Here is a 21,561-nt window from a genome sequence, read left to right on the forward strand (position 1 = left end):
ATTTATTTTTCAACTCAGTGTGATGACAGCGGATGTTCACCGGCCCTTGCTCTGTCCAAGGCAGCATTTAAAATGTGGAATCATATTGAATCCTAAAACAACCAGAGAGAGTTAGGAACAGTTGTAATTTCTATTTTGTAGCTTATAGGAGAAGTCAAACAACTTATTTAAAATCACACACTAGTAAATGGCTCCAACCTGCTTGGAATGGTTTTACAACTCTCCGTTCTTAACCATGATACTAGCTAGCAATTCTCAAAATGGGGTTCCCAGCCAGCAGCGGCAGCATCTCTTAGGAGTTTGTTAGCAATGTACATTCTTGCTTAGTGTAGTGGTTCACGCTTAGAATCCCAGCTACTTTAGAGGTGAAGATGGGAAGATTGTAATTTGAGGCAAACCCAAGCAAAAAAGCAAAAAAGTTATCAAGACCCTATCTTTAAGAACAAGCCAGGTGTGTTGGTGCACATCATAATCCCAACTATGCAGGAGGTGGAGATAATAGAGGTCTGAGGCTGACCCAGGCAAAAGCTGGGAGACCCTATCTGAAAAACAAACTAAAGTGAAAAGGGCTGAGACATGGCTAAAGTGCCAAAGACCAAGTGTGAAAACCCCAGTACCGTGGGGGTGTGGGAGGGCACATTCTTGGGCCCCACCCCAGGCTATTAGATCAGAAACTTTGGGGTGGGGCCCAGCAGTCTGGGCTTTGACACACCTCTGGGTGGCTCTGTGCACATTGTCCTGTGCTAGTCACATCTCACAGGAAGCAGTGTCTGCTTTGTCGTAGAACTCAAGGGGGACCCTGCTCTACCTGCCATCTTATGGGTGACGGTGACATTATCTTCCTCCTCTTGTTTGTCCCCATTCAGTGCCCCCTTTCTCTAGTAAAACGTTTTTGACCATCCTGTAGGGGAAGTGGTAACAGTATTTTATTTTCAGACAGTAGCACAAAAAGAAAACACATTCTCGTTAGCGCACTTCGTTTGCTTTATACAATAAAACTTAACATTTGAGGTTTGCTGTGGCCTGAAGTGTCTGTGATTTAGGTCAGAAAGACAAGAAGGCAAGTTGAAAGGTTTAGTTTCATGGTTTTGCTGGAAGCCTGTCATGTGTACCAGAGCAAACTGGACAGGACCTAGCGTTTCTCTGTCACAGCTAGACCACCTGTCCTGAGTTCGTGGGAAGCAAGTCTGTGTGTCAAGAGAAGTGGTCAGTGAGGGGTGAAATTGTGGGCAGGGACATTGGTTCTGAAGTGGCTTGCCACATGGTCAACTCCTGTAAATAAAGTGCTTTTGTTTGAAAGAACAGGATGAGTATTTGTGGTGCTTTCATAGTTATGGATACAGAGTGCATTTGTCACCTCCAAGTCACCTTGTGGGGTGCTGGGCACTTTCTGACATCACCCACTTAATCTTCAAAACAGATGTCAAGGTAAATATTCCCATTTTGCAATCAAGACACCCAAGCTCAGCTAAGTAGGTCTTGTCCAGGGTCTCCCAGTGGTAAGCACAGGACAGGGCCCTTGCCCTGCCTTGGGGGTCCTCCTTCTACATACCCAGGCTCTTACTAATAGAGTTCCAGGCCCTTCTAGGCCCTTCCCTCATTCTATCCCATCTAATTCTAACCCACCAGGAGAGGAAATTCTCAGGCTGTGTGTCTTCCAGTCGCTGAAGAGTTGCCCCGTGTGGGCAAGTCTTCCTGGAAAAGGTTGTCCCAAACCCTTGTCCTCTCCTGGGGGGCAAATGAAGTGGTGCGGACCCCCACAGTGCCCAGCAGCAGCACTGGCACAGATGAAAAGCAAGACTTGAGGTTTGTGGTGTGGCAGATCCCCATTGCTTTCTCTAGGAAATGGCCAAAGGAGCGTGGTTTCCTGTCTCTTTTCACCTGGCCACTTCCAAGGTTGTTAGCCAGGTACAAGATGAGTTACTGAGTTTTGGCAGGTGGCCTCCAGGATTGTGCAGAAGGTAGGATTTCAGGGAGCCTGTGCTGGAATGGCCTGGAACTTACTGGGTGCTCTGCTAAGCAGGGTTAGGTTCCCTGAGAGTACAACATGCAGGGGTGAGCACAACTTATTCTCCTTATGGTGGCTGCTTACTGTTTGGGAGTGGGTGGCATCAGTCTTTTGCACAAAGAGCAGTTTTCAGATTATGAGTACTGACCAAAAGTTATAATCTGGACAAGCAGAGATGAAAATGTGCCAGCTGGCCTGGGAACCAGAGCCTGATGGAGTGCCTGTGGCCAGCCTCTGCATCTGTGTCCAGTGGCACTACCTATGGCCATCCAAGTTCTCCAGTTGGCTCCAAGATGAAGCTTGGGAAACAGTGCAAATAGAGTGTCTTCTTCCAGCTTAGGGGGCTTCCTGGGCTGCAGGGGGAGGGTGGGGCCCCTGGAGAATGATTGGGTGCAGGTGTGCTGAGCCCAGGAGTTCAGGGCCTGGGGCCTGCTGTCTTGGTAGCACTGTGTGACCAGCGACACTTGAAGGTGTTGGGCAGGACTTTTCTGTAGGGTTATGGGTGAGGAAGGGCTGACACGGCTTATCAGTTCCCGCTGCCTCTTTGCCTGTGGTTTTCATTGTCTTGGTCTCCACTTGGGATTTGGTTCTTGGTGTCCATGGCTGTCCACAGTCCTCCTGTGATGTCAGTTGCTCCACATAGTGCTCCTACTAGAGAAGAGGTGCCAGATCAGCCCAAGGCTGGCTGTGGGCGAGCTCACTCATGATCTCTGCATTTTAGGGTATTTTTGCTGATCTGACCACCTGGAGGCCTGCTCTCTGTCCCTGTGGACTCTCTAGCAGTGGCTCTAACTTGGCGCTTCCTGCTGGCCCCACTTATTATGCCAATGTGTGCATATACCTTTTTAACTTGGTTAAGAAATCCTTGAGTGTTGAATTCATTTATTTATTCAACAGATAGCAAGCAAGAGCTGCATTTTGTGGGTCCAACAAATCAGGCCCTGCCCTAACAGCTCTTAGAGTTTGGTCAGTTCTTTACATCCAGAATGGGACTCTAGGGTGCTGCTATACACTCTTAAGGAGCTGATGTCTGCCCAGCTCCTGATCCGGCCATGGAGAGTGCTCAGGGCAGAGCCATGGGTTTATCACCTATTCAAGTGTCTTGATGATAATGGCTACCATGGGTCAACACTGGGAGTTCCATTCTCGGGTGGTGTGTGTGATTACAGTGTCTTACAAATCTGGTTAACATTCATGGTTATGTCTCACCTGTCCTTGAACTAGCTACTTGGCCTCTCTCTGTGTTTTATTTGTTAAATGGGGATCTTATTTGCATTGTAGGGTTGTTCTGGTTTTAGGTGGAACAGGGTCTATAAAATACCCAGGATAGCAGTTGAATGGTGTGGCTACTGAGGACTAGCCACTTCGTTTTTTTCTTCCCTGCCTCTTATATCACTTTGCTTGGTGTCCTGCTTTCAGCCTACAAACGTGAAGGAAAGTGAGACAGTAATATAGTCAGACTACAACCTCAGATGACACTCCTAGCAGTAAGGTGAAGCTGGAGCTGGGCCGTGTTGGTCTCTGCTCTTAGCCAGTGACCCCTCACTCCTACTCCTATCAGGACAGACACCACACAGGCGTGGGTAATGGCTGTGCAGACCACTGTTTGGTGGACCTGGCTCCAAGCTGCCTCTGCCCTCACAGCTGTCTCGGAGCTAGCGAGCTAAGCCGAGCCTTCAGCTTTGACGTGGAAGCGGGGAGGCCTGAAGCTCCCTGGACATAGGGGAGGATTGGCTGCATTCAACCTGAAGGCTTGCTAAGGCTACAGCAGTAGGTGACACGTGACATCTTCCTGTGAACATACCTTTCTTAGCAACTTCCCACTTCTCCATCCTGTTGGGCCATATTGGACTTGAGCTTGATTGTCCCTTTCCAGTTGGCTTCTTTTGTTGCAGGAAGTCCTGGGGCAGGGGAGGGGGACTCAGCAGGACACATGTTCATCTTGGGGAGGAGATGTGTACCCACGTTTTCATGTTCACGCCTCTCTGGAGTGTTGGTTAGAAATGACCTGTTATTTGCAAGTAGACCAGAGTTTTCCTTTTTATTTATTTATTTACAGTATCAGCTGTGTGTCTGATTCAGAATGATTATCTGTACTAGTTCTGTAGTGGCTGGTCTGCCATTCCGAAATACTTCCCTGTCTGACAACACTATTTTCACCCAAGCAAGGCTTAGTCAGGGCTGAGGTAATAAAAATGTTTTTCCATTGTCACATTGCTGTAAAGTGGTTGAGGTGTGGTTTAGGAGTGCTATTGTCAAATTTGTCCATCTTAATTGGGCAGTTTATTGATTTTTTATAAATGTGTGGGGTTATGCAATCTCACCATAATTCAGATTTGGAATTTTGCATCACTGCTACCCCAGTAAGATTCCTCCAGCCTGTTTACAGTTCCCCCATCCCCACCCCCCCATCCTAGGCATTGCTAATCTACTTTCTATATGAACAGATGATCTGGTTCTTACTGAGCACTAGGATTTAGAGGTTCATTCCTGCTGTGGCATGTATCAGTACTGCGTTCCCTTTTGATGGCTGAGTAATATTCCACTGGGTGACCATATTTTTTTTACTTACTCACCAGTTGATAAGCATTTGTTTCCACTTTTTGGCTGTAGTGAATAATCCTGCCATGAACCACCAGTGCACAAGATTAGATGTGGGATATGTTTTCACTTTTCTTGGGTAGATAGTTAGGAAGACTTTATAACCTTAGGCAATTCATCTAACTTCTCAGAGCCTCAGTTTCCCTGTCATGAACTATGAGTATAAGTGTGTTTAACTCACTTAGCCCTGTGTCTGTCTGGCAGAGAGAATGGTTGTTGCTGTTGTAGCCTTGTCACTGCAGCCATGTAAGGATGCCCTCTCATCAAAAGCACCTTGCCAGATCAACCGGGTCAAGTTCATAGAAGTGGGCAGGAGGGTGGGACTTGGACAGGGTGTCAGCCTCATGGAGCACATCCTTCCTGCTGGGCAATGGGACGAATGGGAAATTCCAGGATGGAGAAGTGGAAGCAAGGCCCTAGAGAAGATATGGCAGGCACACAGTGCTAGGTCTGACACTGCAGAGTGGCATCGCCAGTGTGGATGAGCTGTGGTGGAGAGCGGGTGGGTGGTTTGGCAGGGTGAGGACTGGGCCTGTGTGTAGGGGTTGCTGCTTATAGGAATTGGCAGAACTGGGGGATACAGAATGAGGAATAGTTAAATGCAAAAGCATGTAAAGCTTTATAGGACTTCTTTGCAATGCCTGGAAACTTGGCAGGAAAGGTGACTCATCTCGAATTTTATGGGAAGCTTCTTGGCTGTGGCTCCCAGGTTCTGAACCTCGACCTGTAGCCCCTGTGAAACAGGGAAGACAGTCAGCATTTGCTAAGTTTATTTCAAGTGCCAGGTATGCTAACACTTCATCCTGACAGCCAGGTGCTGGTCCAGTGAGAGAGCTCATCCCTGCTGTGTACACCATTCATTTTTCCACACCTAATTACCAGCTCAGCCTTGACTGGGCACAGCAGAATTTCTAGGGGCACATGTCTGTCTTGAAGGCTTATTATAGGAAATAAAAATTTGGATTTTTATAAATTTTTTTTGATGGTATCAGGATTTGAACTCAGGGCCTTACACTTACTAGGCAAGTGCTTTACCCTTTTTGCTCTAGTTTATTTTCCAGAGAGGATCTGGCACTTTTGTTTGGGATTGGCCTTAGACCTCCATCCTCCTACCTGCTCCTCCTACCTAGCTGGGATTACAGATATTGCCACAAAGCAAGGCTCCAAAACTGACCCTTTAAAACCTGGTGCTAAGGTACAGATGATAAAGGGAAAAATCACTTAGGGGAGGATAAAACTCAGGTTCTCAAAAAAAAAGTGAAAAATCCTGTTTTGATTAAATGACCTATAAGCAGGGCAGAGCACCAATAGCCCAAAATGCAAATACAGTGGGCAGTGATGAATCTCTTTTTTGTGTTTGAGGATATTGGCCGCTTGGTGTTTGAATTGTAAGGAAACTGTTCTCTTGGTGGTTAGGGATGTTTTTATTTTTATACACATACACACGTACACACACACATGGACATATATACAAATACACACCCATACACACATATATACAGTATGTGTGTATGTATAATGCTCATTTATTTATTCACTCAGAAAGATGCAAGATATGTAATGGTGACATGGACCGGAGGAATGTTATCAAATCAGGTGAAGAGGTGATGAGAGCTATTTCCACCCCAATGAAGGAGGAGTAAGGCCTTCTAACTCTTATTTTCCTAAAGACAACTGATGGCCAAAATGTTAATGTGATGTGGGGACCCAGGGGCCCTTAGGGAGAGCAGGCGACTGTGAGGCCCACTGAGTCTTGTGGCTCTGCCTACCAAGTGGATCTCAGCTTTTGCTACTCCAGCCCCACCACTACCTGATGTAGCTGTAGCCTCTGCCTGCTCAGGGTCTGCAGACCCCTCCCTTCCTCCCACCTGCCAGAAGGCTTACCCAGGAGACCTGTCTGACCCCCGAGCCTCCACCACCAGTTTCCTCCCCTTACAGGGTTTCCATCCAAGCCCTCAGTCCCAGTCACTCCTGAGCTTCCCATTAGCCAGATCTCCTTGGCATTAGGTGAGGACTTGTGTGTATTCAGGACCTGCGCACATAGGTATTTGGATTTTTTTGGCTGGCGTCTCATGCTTGTGAGCAGGAGATAGAAAATGAGTACCAGCCTTTAGTTCCAAAATCATTTGGGATGTGGTTTAATTGACATAAAAGTTGTACTACTGATTTTCAGACTAAAGCACCCCCAAAACTGTGACTCCCCCACCCAAAGTTAGCTGTGACAGCCAGACTAGGGCTACTTCGAATTTGGTGCCATGATTCTTTACTTAACCTGCCTTTCCAAGAATAAGCACCTGATTCTTTCCTCCTTTCAAAGCAGATTGTCCCAAACTGAGCACCTTGGGTTCCTGGAGGGCCTGGCTGTCTCTGGACCTCTTGTTGCTGTGGATTGTGCTCAGCACGTCATTCTACAGCCATGTGGCTGTCCTAAGGCCATTGGTTTCACTGGCAGCCCAGTGTTGACTCTGACCTTCCATTTCACATGCCTTTTTCAAAGGGGGAAACCCTTCATCCAGGAAGTAGATTGCCCAGTCCCCTTCATCCTGGTGAGAAGTGCACGTTCTATTCTTTCTGCTTTTCCTCCTGCTCAGTCTTACCTCACAGATCTCTCCAGGAAAGAGTCTACTTTCTTATTGTCCCTCTGCCACCCACAATTCCTCTGAATTCATCCAACAGCCTTGACACTGCACATTGTGGTTGCCTTGCACCCCTCTAACCCCAAATGCTTTTGGAAGAGCATATCACCCACATGGACACTTTTCTGTTGAAAACCTTCCAGTGGCTTTCCATTGTCCCATGACAAAAGTCTAAGCTCTTTAAAGGGGCTTGCCAGGCCCTGAGCCTCTGGATGCTTCCCACAGGTCACCCTTTTTCCTGTAAGCCCCACGAGGCAGGTATCCTGTCCTTTTGGAGACAGAGTCTGGCACATGAAAAATGGATGTCCTAGAGTTAGTCTGATAGTGCTAGAGGCTCAGTGTGCATGTTGTCATCTATTTAGCCATGATAAGCAGGACACAGTTAACTGCTTTTTCTAGGATTTAGGTCACAGTTTTCTTATATTTAGTTCCTGTAGAAGTTTATGACTGCTCCTTTCCTTTTTCTTCTCTCTCTCTCAACACACATTTAGGTGGAAGTGAATTGATTTGGTAGCGCTCCCTTGGTCAGAAGTGGAATTTCTGTTTGAAACACTATTCCTGTGGTGAGAGAAACTTGGCCCCAGTTCATTGCAGATGCAGTGTCTAGAAAGTCTGCTCTTGAAAAGCAGAGTCTGTGCTTAGCTCACAGTTTAAAAGCAAGCTTTGTCATTTTCCCATCCTATCCAGCTCACTCTACCCCCTCATTTCTTGGAAGAGGAAGCCCAAGCAATTGAGGGACCTGCCCAGGGCCTCATGGCCTTGGTAGTCCCCTGTGAAAACCTGACCCTCCAAGGTCAAAGCTCTTTCTTTCCCATACCACAAATGCTTCTGCTCTGTTTGCACACTTGCTGAACACTGTTGACTGACTCCATCCCTTGCCTCACTCTCCTGTCCTTTCTGACTTTCTGTTTGAGTACAGGAGCCAGATTGGCCTAGGCTCAGACCCTGTAGCAACAGCCTCCTTCTAGGTGACTTTAGCTGGGTCCTTGACACTGGATTTGGACTGTCCCCAAGCTTCAGTTTTCCCATCCATTCAGTCACTGTAGAAGTGCCCATTCTGTAGGGTTGCAGTGAAGATTCAGTGAGGAAGAACACTGATCCCTAAACATGGGGTAGGAGCTCCAGAGATGTTAGCTGCTGCCTTGGTGAGGAATTCTTATTTTAAAATTTGTCTCTTGCTAGCAGTGTGGCATTGGGGCAAGTTATTTATTTTCTTTGAGACTTCATTTCTCATTTGTAAAATGGTCTTGTTTTTGTTGTTGTGGTACTGGAGATTGAACTCAGGGCCTCATACTTGCTAGGCAAGCTCACACTTGAGCTATGCCCCCATCTTTTTGCTTTCGGTTTGTTTTTCATATAGGGTCTCTCTCTAAGGAATTGTAATCCTCCAGTCTCTGCCTTTTGAGTAGCTGTGATTATAGGTGTGCACCACCATGCCTGACCCTATAAATGGTCTCAACGAAGTGCCCACCCCGTAGTATTGCTCTGAGGATACATGAGATATGTAGAGGGCTGTAGATGGTGCTGGCCACAGTAGGTGCATCCAGTAAAGGCCTTCTGAGATGATGAGCACCTGAAGAGATGGGCTGATCCAAGCATAATATATAATGTACTGAACACCACACTGCACCCCATGAAGATGTGCATTTATCCTCTGTCAATTAGAAAAAGGTCTGCTGCTATTGTTCTTAGTGTTTCTTAGAAGTAAGTTCAGGGAGGGAGGGTGTGTTGAGGCATGCCTGCTTGGGAGGTGGAGATCAGGAGGATCATGGTTCAAGGCCAGACCCCATCCCAATCTGGGCATTGTGGTTCATGCCTGTAATCCAAGCTATGTGAGAGGAATACATATTAGGATCACAGTCCAAGGCCAGCCTTGGGCAAAAACAGGAGACCTTATCTGAAAAATAACTAAGGAAAAAAAAAAGTAAGCTGAGGGAGGCTTCCAGAATCTTGTATTATAGCAAACTGTGTTTTCTGAAAATTATTTTATGTATATTTTCACACCAGTATACCCACTGTAAGATAGTCTTTAAAGCATAAAAAATAAAATTGAAATTTGTGATCCTACCCAAATGTCAATATTTTTGTGGCTACCTTAATTTACTGTGTGTACATAGATGTATATATTTCTCTTCCCCCAAAATTTGGATAATACATGTTTTTTTTTTTTTTTAAAAAACAGAGCTAGAATAATCACATACTTCTACATCTTAGAGTAAACATTAGCTTTTCATTCGTGTCTTCTGACTTGTGTAGTTGGGCTCAGTCATTGTTCCTGGGCCTCATGGATGCCCCCACCTCCCTGTGTACCCCTAGTGCAGCTGTCCCATCTCAAGGAAGAGACGGGCACACCCTGACCAATTCACTATGTGCGTGGTGACCGCCTGGGGGCTGAGGAAGTGGTGCCAGAAAGACGACAGGCCCAGCTGGGCACTGGGCTGAGTTGGTAAGGTATTTGAAAGCTTTTGAAACCAGCTTTAAAAAGGGCAGCACAAGAGATCTCTGTGGGGTGGATGCATGAACTGCATAGGAAAAAAAAAGTGTACAGTTCCACACATGTATGTGTGTGTATGCACTCCCTTCCCCCCAAAAAACAAACGAGTGTAAAGCTGGAGAAACCTGAGTAAGATTTGGGGTTGGATGAGTGTCCTTATCCTTGTTGTGAAACCATGTGATAATTCTGCAGAATGCTAAAATTGAGGGAACCTGAGTCAAGGGTGTATGGGATCCCTCTGATCATTTCTACATGTGGTTATATGAGTAGCTACAGAGATCTCAGCTCACAAGTGTAATCTCGGATCAACCCAATGCTAGAGAGAGCAGCTCTGCATCTTGTCCCCTGGCAGAACTCCGCAGCTGTACTGGAGGAAGTTGAAGTCCTGGTATGGCATAGGAACCATCATGCAGGACTTCTCCGAACTTCCAGCTGGTGATCGCCTAGGGCAGTTTCAGCTGGATTCCATCTGCATCAAATTAGATTCCCATAAATCTCCCGTGCCATTCCCTGGCTGGCAGCTCTGTCTGAGGCAAGGGCAGGAAAGTGACCAGGCAGCATGCTGATGCTGCCTCCAGCAGGTAGAAGCCCATGAGTTAGAAGTGCTGGCTGGAGGGGATCAGCAGGGCCTGGCCCCTGGCTCTGAGGCTCTGTGTTGTTAGGTTTCAGATGTAGAACAAGATTTCAGCACTCCTCTATAAGAGGAAATCATTCCAGCAGATCAGATTTCTCTGCGCTCACTCCCCAGGATGATCTCTACTTGCATTTAGTAAAATATTTAGAGACCTATTGAATTTCACTTGTGCTTTGCAAACTCCCCATCCCTCACTGAATCATTCTCCAGGCTTAGTTGCATAGTGTTTCTAAGAAGTCTCATGCAGCCCCAAAGTGACAGGTTTCAAGAATTTTGCAGTTTGGTCCTACATCCATTTTCATTTGCTCTTTCTTCCATAGAATAAAACTCATGCTACCTTCTTGGTGTTTGTTGAACTACAAATCAAATCCTTGCCATTGATTCAAAAGAAAATAACCCTGAGTTGTTTTTTTGCAGACAGTGTTTTTTCTCTAATGGAAGGAGAATAAAGATACACAGCCCCAAAGTAGCTTGTGAGCAGGTTCTCACAACATAACCCAGGCTGACCCAAGCTGGCTGTGTAGCTAGCCCAGGCTGGAGGGGCCATGAACTGTGATCCTCCTCCTCCACCTCCCCAATAGCATGTGTCACCATGCCCTGCTGTGTGCCTTTTATGACTGCAGTAAACTGTGTATGTAATAAAATCATGTTCTCTGTGTGTGTGCGTGCACACACACACAATAGTAGTCATGTTTGGGGAGTGGATTTAAAATATATGTCACCTTAGTTTTCCTGGTTTGGAAACTGGTTGCATAGCCCTAAGACGTAGGCCATTCAGGCCATTTATAAAGTTACCAGCTTAAGGCTGCTGTTTACATCAGCTGCTTTCCAAAAGCTCCTATTCTGCTCACGTGATTGGGTCTGTATGGTCTTTGGGGTCTAGGTCCTGAAGGCCTTTCTGTAACTTGCACATGTGGTGGGGCAGGTTGTGCACAGACCCCTTCCCATCCACTTCATTTGCTGAATGTGTATGAGGTCAGACCCTTTTCGCCCTACCACCTGGCCCTCAGCGTCACCTGGAAGCATGTGCAATCCTGCACACATGCACACTCACCCCCTCACACACTCACGGCTCACACACCTCACACATACTCTCACACACACTCACACCCCACTCTCACACTCTCACACTCACACACCCCACTCTCACACACTCAGACCTCACATCTCACACACTTACACCTCACACTCACACACCCCACTCACACTCACACCTCACACTCTCACACTCATCTCACACATTCACACCTCACACTCTCACACACTCAGACCTCACATTCTCACACACACTCACACCTCACTCACACATCCCACTCACACTCACACCCCACTCTCACACACTCACACCTCACACATACTCTCATATGCCTACTCTCACACACAATCACACCCCACTCTCACATCTCACACTCATCTCACACTCACACCTCACACTCTCACACACTCACACCCCACTCTCACACACACCCTCACACTCATCTCACACACTCACACCTCACACTCTCACACACTCACACCCCACTCTCACACACTCACACCTCACACATACTCTCATATGCCTACTCTCACACACAATCACACCCCACTCTCACACTCTCACACTCACACACCCCACTCACACTCTCACACATACTCTCACACTCACACCACACTCTCACACTCACACACCCCACTCTCACACACTCAGACCTCACATTCTCACACACTCACACCTCACACTCACACATCCCACTCACACTCACACCTCACACTCTCACACATACTCTCACACACTCACATCCCACTCACACATATTCTCTCACACTCACACCCCACTCTCACACACTCACACCTCACACTCACACTCTCACCCCACTCTCACACACTCACACTCACACACCCCACTCTCACACTCACACCCCACTCTCACACACTCACACCTCACACTCACACCTCACACTCACCCCACACACACACTCACACATACTCTCACAGCCTACTCTCACACACTCTCACACCCCCCACTCTCACACTCACACTCACACCCTCACACCCCACACTCACATCCTCCCCCAACACACACACACTCACACTCACACACACACACTCACACACACACTCACACACACGCACACACACACACACACACTCACACACACACACATGCTTGCACACTGTCATGGCTTGGGTCACTCTTCCCTCACAAATGTGGGCTCTCTACTGGAACTGGGAAACGGTACCCGGTCATGCTGAGCACAGCAAGGGTTGAAGTCAGGGTCATTGCCTAATGACCCTATGCCTACTGTGAGGACACAACTTCAGGGCCACCTTGTAAATGGGTCACTTATTGGCAGGACTGTAGCATCAGTAGTCTCACTGTCATTTCTGTCTCTTACAGTTCTCTGTGCTGAAAGAATCGGCCAGATGACTAAGACGTACAATGACATAGATGCTGTCACTCGGCTTCTGGAGGAGGTAAGTGTGTGGGGAAGCAAGAGTTGTTCACAGTTCATCCTGACTAGTGCTCACCTTACCGTGTGTTTCAGGGGGATCTCAGAGACTGGATCCTCTCGGGGTATAATTTGATGGCTTTAGTTTTTTTGAACTGGTAGCCATGAAGGTAGGTATAATTTGTGCAGTTGTTAATGCAGGTTAATGGAGTTGTTAATGGAGTGTACGAATGACATAAAATATGATGGTATTTAAATGCTTACTAAAGTACCCAGTTTAAGATTTGAGAATCTTTAAAATAGATACTGACAGTATATTTTAAATGTATCCAAAAAACTGTCAGAACAATCTATCATTATCTGCGTCTTCTTGGTGTGGTTTAAGTCTTCACTTCTGTCAGGCCAGAAGAGCATTTTGCAGTGTCAGCACAGAAGTAAACAAGGCGAGCATGGCAGAGACTGGAGTTTCTCAGGTTCTTCTCAGCATACTGCTGGCAGCAGAGAATCAGGTTCAGTGAAGGGCTCTGTAGAAAGATGAGTGTGACGTGTGTGTCCCCAAGCTGAGCACAGCAGGGAATGCATAAGTGCCTATCCTTCAGTGCTGCCTCTACCACCAAATGCGGCCTTCAGCAGATAGCTGCGAACTTCAGGCCCTCGTTTCTGCTATGGAATCTAGAATGACTCTGAGTCCTGTGACTGTGCATTCGAACCTTCCTGGGAAGAGGCTTGGATGACAAGAGTAATTGCTACTTTCTCAGGCACTGAGAGGCCAAGGTTGAAAGCCAGTTGGGACCTGGGCAGGAGTGGTGGCACCCAGGGCCTGAGCAGAACTGTCTTCCCTACTGTTTCTGCCTTCTGTACAAGCAGTGTCCCCATACCTCCCCATCCCTCTCTTGCCCCATCTCCAGTGCAGCCCTGTTGGCGGCTGGCTTTAGGCATGTGTGACAGCTCACTTGGTTTGTACCACTAACTTTTGAAAGTGGTCACTTGCTGACTCTTTCCTGTTGCCTCCATTTCTCCAACAGTGCCAGTGCTCTCCACATCCTCCAAGTGCTTCTAGCCCCTTACCCCCGTCCAAGTGGTTGCCAGGTCTTCTGAGTGGGGTCCTATGTCTATACTTCATTTTACTTTCAAGGCCACCCCTCAAACTCCTGGAGTTTCTGCACTGTGATTTCAGCTCCTTTCTCTTCTAGCCTTCCTAGCAGGTGCCACCCTCCCACGCCCTCTGTGATCACCCATCCTCTTCTGACCCTCATTGCTGCTCATGTAGCATTCGGAGCCACCCACCTGTTCACATCCCTCAACTCCCCCTTACTTGCCATTTCCGGGGGACCTGCCTCCTGCCTTCCTGCCTGTGACCCACAATTCCATTTGGTGGTACTGCCTACAAGTAGCCTTTGAAGCCATCTCCACCCCTGCCCCAGGTAATCTGTGCCCCTGCCTAGCCCCAAGTTCATGAGTCACCAGCAGTTCCATTTGTTTTGGCTAGAAGTTTTCCAGAGCAGGGATTTGTCAGATTTTTTTTTTCTTTTAACCTCAGAAATAACTGACCTTTGATAAAGTGTCACTCTTATCATGCTTATTACTAGGGTTAAAATTTAACCGAGCTCTTAAGTAAATACCACTGTCTTTTCCCCCAGAGAAGGGACCTGAATCAGAGGGGACAGACTCCCAGATCATTTTGTGGCTGTCCAGTCTTTACCTTTAACCCCATGATCAAGACTGATGCTTTTGGCTGTCATGTTGACTGTTCTATTTAGTCTTTATTAATGAGGCTAGTTGATTGTCACTGAGGCGGTTTTACTTTAAACGTGTCAGCTGGGCCTGCAGTCCTGGACGGTGTGGTTCTGGGCCCCAGTGCTGGGTGATGGTCCACAGGGTACCACCCTTTCCCTGCTGAGACACACAAGGGCCACTTCCAGAGGAGCCAGGAACTTGAGCCTTTTGTGCATACTGAGTGTTGCTGTGTAGGATACAGTCTCCCCTTTACAAATTGCACGGGTGAAAAGATTGTTAGGGGAGCCATTTCTTCTAGTGGCTCCTTGTGTCTCCTTGGTTTTATTCTGAAGAGTCATTGTGTTTGCATCTGTTTTATGCATGGTAATGTCATTTGCACTTGCCCTGAGTGTCCCGCCCTTCCTTGGAACTAGTGGGGTTTCCTGGTGAAAGTCCCGCTGGCTCAGTTACGTGACACACTGGTTTTCGCTGACTTTGACTCTAGTTCCCTGTTCCTTAGTGTTGGTTTGCATGTCAGCCACACACAGGGCAGGGGACACTGGAGGACTTGCACAGGATACTAGGCACAGCTGTGGCCTTATGGAGTGTGTATTTCTGGTGTTATGGGAAGAATATTCTGAGGTTCGCCCTGGCTTGCTGATGTGGAATTAGACTTTTGGGCAAAGCTTGCCTCTTCTCCATTATGAGCGAGCTTCCTACTGGCCCTCAGTCAGGTTTCATCCTAAGATTGGTGAATGGGATGAATCACCTGCCAAGTGTGGTAGGCAGGCTGCACCTCTAGTGAGTGTGAAGGCAGTGCGAGTGCTCGTTGTAAAAAGGGCAAACTTAGCCCCAGAGAGGAAGCAGGCTGAGTTAGAGCAGGTCCACCTTGCTCATTTCCTAGGGAAGAAGAGGGCTAGGTTTTTGTTGTTGTTATTACTGTTGTTTGCAGTACTGGGGTTTGAACTCAGGGCCTCTTGCATGCCATGGCTGTTTACCGCCTGAGCCACGTCCCCAGTAGTTTTTTATCATCTTATTTCCAAGGGCCTAAATTATTTATTTTTAGTCTCTGGTTCTCATTTCCAATGGTTATTTCCTAGATATTTTCTGGATTTTGGAAGCAAACAATTGCCTTGTGTTGACTGGTTATAATAAATGGGAGATTCCCCCCACATTGTTATAGTTCTCAAAAAGAATTCTTGCCAACCTGTTGCCTTAATAAAACTAGACAGAAAAGACTAGAGATACTACAGTCCTTTGAATGTTTTCATTTCATCCATAAATATTTTTACTGAACCTTCTTGGCTTTTTCTCCAGCAGAGGCTGTCCTTTGTGATTACTGTAGAGATGAGCTCTCCAGTGCAGAATGGTGAAAGTTGTTCTGGGGCGGGGCAGACCAGAGGCCAGGCCTGGGGATCAGTGTGATCAGGCAAAGGGCTTCTTGTTGAGCTCACTTCCCCTGCCTGGTCCCCCTTCCTCTTGGGTCCTGGCCTTCCCACTGCTCTGGGAAGCCTCCCTCATCCTTCAGATGACCTGGCAGTGCCTTGTCTAGCCTGCCGGTAGTATTAGAATTTTTGCTCAGTTTGTCTACCGAGGCATGCACAATGTCCATGCTACTGGAACTTAGCAGCTCGGATGCATGACATCAGTGCAGAGCGGGGAGTTAAACTGAGCTGGTGAGCTTTAATTAAGCGCCTCCTGGGCATTCTATCCCAGAGCTGGTCCTGTGGAGGAATGTTGTAGACGTGCGTTTGATTTACTGGGGCACAGAGAAGTGGGCATTGGCAGTGAGTTGGTAGCCTCGTGGGAGAAGGCTGAAGCCACTTTTCCTCAGTACTAGTTTTGAGTCAGGCCCTGGACACTCAGATCCTGTGCAGGTTCTTCACACAATCTTTCACGTCTCTTCCCTTAACGTGCTGTACAAGCACAACTGTCAAGTCTGAAAAATGACGGAGGGCCATGAGATAAGGGCCCTTCCCGGTAAACGCTGGCCAGTGTGGGTGATGCCCAGAGATGAGCATCGTGGCTGGCTGGGTAATCAGTGTTGTTGCTGCGGCCTCATGGGAGGGCCCTTTGCAACATTCTGAGTTTCTGGGTGCCAGGGAATGAGGGGAAGCATAAATTGCAGGAGTGAGTGGAGGGACTTACAGCTCACTTGGTCTGATGCCTGGCTGCTTCTGGGACAGGAGTGACAGTGTTACAGGTTTCGGGACTGTGGAAGACCTTGGGGAGGGAGACTTGTCTTCCTGCAGAAAAGAACCAGATTGCGTTGAACCCCAAGTCATCCCAAGTTCTGTGACTTAGGCGCTGTGGTTATCAAAAGGGCAGTGCCACCACATTGCGTGGAGTCGGTGCAGGAAATAAAGGCTGCTCAGTTCTGTTCTCAGACAATCAATGAGTCACAAAGCTGGAAGTGCTTTCAGGGCTATCTCAGCCAGTCTGCCTCTCTACCCTGCCCCCACTTAGCAGACAGGGGAACGGGGCCTGGGGCGTTCAGACTGTTTTAGAGTGGTTCAGAGAAGATGGGCTCATTTGGAGCCATTAAGCTGGGACCAGCACCTGCAGTGAGACACACATCTTAGGGGCCAAGGCATAGCATGCTTAGTATGTGCCAAGTAGTGGGTTCAGTCCCCACCACTACCAAAAAAAAAAGGAATACATCTGAGGTTGTGGCCTAGGTCTCATATATATGGCAAACCAAAGTCATCATGAAATAATACTCTTGTCACATGGCATGCGCTTTTAATTGCTAACATGCTTAGCATGTACTCGGTCCTAGGTTCAATCCCCCGTACTATCAAAAGAAAAAAGAAAAAGGAATACATCTGAGGTTGTAGCCCAGGTCTCATGTACATAGACATATGACAAACCAAAGTCACCATCATGCAATTTCCAATTCTGTGCTAGTATTTTTAGTTTAGCACAGAGTGCTGGTTGCCTTTACTACAATGATTTCTTAAGCTACCTATGTGTTATAACCTGCGGTTTGAAAAATTAACATGTAGCCTGCCTGATCCTGGTGAAGCCAAGCCATCTGCCTCAGGCCGTGTAGCAGGGAGGCAATGGGTGCTGCCAGTCAGAGCTTAGGACTCCTCCCCAGTTTGTCTCTACCCTGAACTGCATGGCTCCATGCTTCTGCTTTTTGTTCCAGGAGAACAGAGTAGTGAGTGTAGACTTCTAAAGTGATGTTGTTTTGCAGAATTTCCTCACCTTGCTAACCCTGACCTATAAGTGCAGGTAGAATCTAACCAGAGTGGCAAGGATGTATCCAGGGGGATTGAGAGGTCCGCATTTGGGAGTTGCGTCTGTCCACTCTCAGGGACTCTGTCCTCCTGCAAGGGCAGCATGTCAGTATGCCACTCAGGGTTTTCCTCTGGGTGCTGCTCTGTCCAGTTGATGCCATCGGCTGAACTCACAGAAAGCCCGCGTCCTGAATGTGTCACCTCAGAAGTATTGCAATTCTGTGTATCACCTCTGCACTTGAAAGCTCATTGCTTTTCTTTTTAATAAAGCCTAAGTAGCTTCTCCTAAGCAAACAAAACAAAATCAAGAACAGATGTAATCAGAGGCCAGAGTGGTTTTAAGCATTCTCGTTTTGTATGAGGCAAAAATACAGAACTCAGTATTTTCCAGCCTGATGTGGGCTACTGAGGCTGCCTCCCTATGCTAGCTCTTGACTTCATTGTAGGAGCATTTTACAGTTCGTTCATTCACAACAAAGATGTTTCCATGTGCTGCCCTGGCAGTACAACAGCCCAGCCCTCAGGTGGAGGGAGAAGATCAGCGATTGCACATGAACCAAAAGCAGTTGCCAAGAAGTGCTTGTGGAGGTATTTCTTTCTTGTAGGACCACAGACTTGTTCTCATTAGGACTTCAGGTTGTCTGTGTAGCTCTTGCTACACAGATGGCAGGGGTGACTCCTCTAACAGTCATCAAATGCCAAGGCAAGTGGTGAATTATTCCTCCTTTTATTTCCCTCCTTTGACATTGAGCTGTTGGCTCCTGCAGGAAGCACAGTTTACCATTCCTTGCCTCCCTCTTGCCTTTTATAGAAAGAGCGGGATTTGGAGTTGGCTGCTCGGATTGGCCAGTCGTTGTTGAAGAAGAACAAAACACTAACAGAGCGGAACGAGCTGCTGGAGGAGCAGGTGGAGCACATCAGGGAGGAGGTGAGGAGCTGTGGGAGTGGGGGACACAGCTGGAGGAGGTGGGTGAGAGAGGTTCCTGAGGGAGCCATGGCCTGAGCACAGAGTTGCTGGTTCCCAAGTGCTCTTATGTCCAGGTGGAGGGCTGTCATCTTCCTCCTCTCAGGCAGTGTGGACGTATTGCTCAGGGTAGGCTCAGTCCTTAGTCTGTAGGCCTGGAGCACCCTGTCTTGTGGTCAAGCCAGTCATAGTCCTTGTCTTCCAAGAGTCCAGACTTTGCAACCGTGTAGAGCCCCTATACTAGGCAAAAGTACACACAGGCCCATGTGGCAGAGAAGGGGGCTGTTGGCCTGGGGTAGGCATGGGCAGTCAGGGAAGATGCTGTGAGGGGCTGGATCATGCTGTGCAGTGAAATACCCATCTGCATTCACCATTGCAGTCTAATTTTGTGTGTGCAGAACAAGCTCACGTAAAGTCTCTGTTATTACTATGACGTATGTCTTGACTGATGGCTGTCAGGGGAGACAGGAAAGGCATAAAACTTCTAGACTTCTCTGAAGGGGACCTGGATTGAGGAGGAACAATGCCAGTGTTCTGGAGGATGTGGTGTGGACTGGGAGGGAGGCTGTACAGTCAGCTGGGGTTGCTAGAACAGGGATTAGGAGCTTAGAGCCAGGCCCTATTTAGTGCCTCTTTTCCTATCACCCCAATTGTTCTTTTTGCCTTGAATTTTAACTCTGAGGATTGTCTCCCTTCTTGTTTCTCCTTTTTGATAAGGAGATGCCCTTACCAAGATCTAAGATGTATTCAGACTTTTTCCCTCATCAAAGCTGTTCCCAGATCACTGTTCTCTAATTTAACAATAATAAGATAAAGTAGAGTTGGGGCTGGGCATGGTAGTACACTCCTGTAACCTAGGCTACTCAGGAGGTGGTGGTAGGAAGATCTCAGTTCTAAGCTAGCCCTGACAAAGTATAAAAAGAGTTTAATCCTAGGCTTGCTTTAAAAAATAGGCCAGGCAAGGTGGCTCACACCTGTAATTTCAGATACTCGGAAGATAGAGATTGAGCAGATCGAGATTCATGGTCACCCTGGGCAAAAAGTTAGCAAGACCCCTATCTCAACCAATAAATGGGACCTGGTGGTACATGCCTGTGGGTCCCAGCTACATGGGAAGCTGTAGGTAGGAAGATCACAGCCTGAGTCTGGGCCTAGGAAAAAATGCCAGATCCTACATGAAAAATAACTAAAGCACAAAGAGCTGGGGGTGTAGCTCAAGTGGTAGAGCACCTGTCTAGCAAGCATGAGACCCTGGGTTCAAATCCCTGTACTGCTCCCCCTGCAAAAAAAGATGGTGAGGTGGAATCCCATTGCGTTCTGGGAGAAATAAGGTTGACCCCTTCCTTTCCTGCCCCCTGTGAAATGACCTGTATTCCCCTGTCTTGGGTGGCTGGGGAGAAAGCATGCAGTTCAGCCCTGTCTCCTCAGCCCTTCACAGCAGAGGGTCATGCCATAGGAGCCGGTGAGTAGTCACCCATTCAGTGTCTTCACAGTGTGTGCTTGCGTGGGACTTACCCACCATGCACAAAGTTTACTCTGCTCTTTGAGAGGGAAAATGCCTGTTTTTCTGGGAAAAGCTTTGAATTAAAAAACTGTAGCACGGTCCCCTTTGGCACCTCATTATCCACTGGGTGCTGAAGCCTTTATGCCCACAGCATCAGTGACTTCTCCATGTAATTCAGGTCCTGTGCCCTGACCGCAGGAAAGATGGAATAAACCATCCACCCCAAATCAAATCAAATTAAAATGAGGAGGTGTTAAAGCAGAATTGTAGTGTTCTTAAACAGCACTGGTTCCACAGTCATCAGTACTGAATGTTGAAAGGGCAGATGAAGAGTTTTATAGCATCAGTTTACTTTAAACCTTAAGGTAAGTCAACATGATTTGCAATGGCACCTTATCAGTAGTTACTGTGGCCAGCTCCTAGCAGGTTGTCTTTTCTGTCTGTATCTAAAATTTCTGACTTCTGGTCCTCAAGTTCAGAACTTGGTCTGGCCAAGTGTGAGGTGCATCAATCATGGGCAGGGGCTGTGTGGTTTTCCAGGTTAGGCTGACGAGCTCCTCATGGCAGCCCTCCCACATCTGCACGTCCATGACCTTGTGCTGAGATGGTGTTAGTGCAGGAGAAAGAAATGGCCTCTCCTTTCATGTGGAATTGTGATCTATGGCTCTGATCCTTTGCCCAGCTGGTCATCTGACTATTGCCCATAAGCAGTCTCATGGCCCAGCCATCATTTTCGAGCCTTCTGGTCCACTCTCTGCTCTTGTCTTTACCACAGTTAAACTTATGAATTTAGACAGGGAGGTTTCTGCCAAAAGGTAATTGATTGTTTTAAGTGGGATCAAACTCAACTCTTTTTTTTTTTTTGGTTTTACTGGGGTTTGAACTCAGGGCCTTATGCTTACTAGGCAAGCACTGTCCCCTTGAGCCATTCCTCCAGTCCTTTTTGTTTAGTTTATTTTTCAGATAGGGTCTTACACTTTTGCCCAGAATCAACCTCAAACCACAATCCTCCTACCTCAACCCTTCATCCTGTCTCCCATGTAGCTAGGATTATATCATGCACCATAAGGTCTAGTTTGTTTTTGAGTTCGGGTCTAACACTTTGCCGAGGCTGCCTTGAGCGGTGATCCTCCCATTTTTACCTCCCTCGTACTGGGTTTACAGGCACACACCACCACATCAGCCCTTTGAAACCTGATTTCTTTTGAGTAGCATGAACTCAAATAACACTTCACTTTCGCTGAGGAAGGTGTCCTTAAGTACTGAGAGGTCTCACACGAGGAGGATGTTGTCCCTTTCAGAAAGCAAGTGACTACGATGGGTCCCGCTCTGT

At 47.4% G+C, this 21,561-nt stretch overlaps 1 protein-coding gene across 21 annotated transcripts in view; it reads left to right on the forward strand.

The window, feature by feature from the left end:
- Trak1 (trafficking kinesin protein 1) overlaps positions 1–21,561 on the forward strand; it is a 172,595-nt gene that overhangs the window by 118,992 nt on the left and 32,042 nt on the right. For all 21 annotated transcript variants that reach the window (XR_012443076.1, XM_074059018.1, XM_074059015.1 and 18 more), the window contains 2 exons: positions 12,751–12,827; positions 18,572–18,688. Coding sequence is in view for 20 of the 21 variants with exons in the window: in XM_074059017.1 (XP_073915118.1) it covers positions 12,751–12,827; positions 18,572–18,688 (194 nt within the window). In the remaining variant the exon portion in view is untranslated. The remainder of the gene's footprint in view (positions 1–12,750; positions 12,828–18,571; positions 18,689–21,561) is intronic.

The sequence above is a fragment of the Castor canadensis genome, chromosome 17 (genome assembly GCF_047511655.1).
Source record: "Castor canadensis chromosome 17, mCasCan1.hap1v2, whole genome shotgun sequence".
Classification (NCBI taxonomy): domain Eukaryota; kingdom Metazoa; phylum Chordata; class Mammalia; order Rodentia; family Castoridae; genus Castor; species Castor canadensis.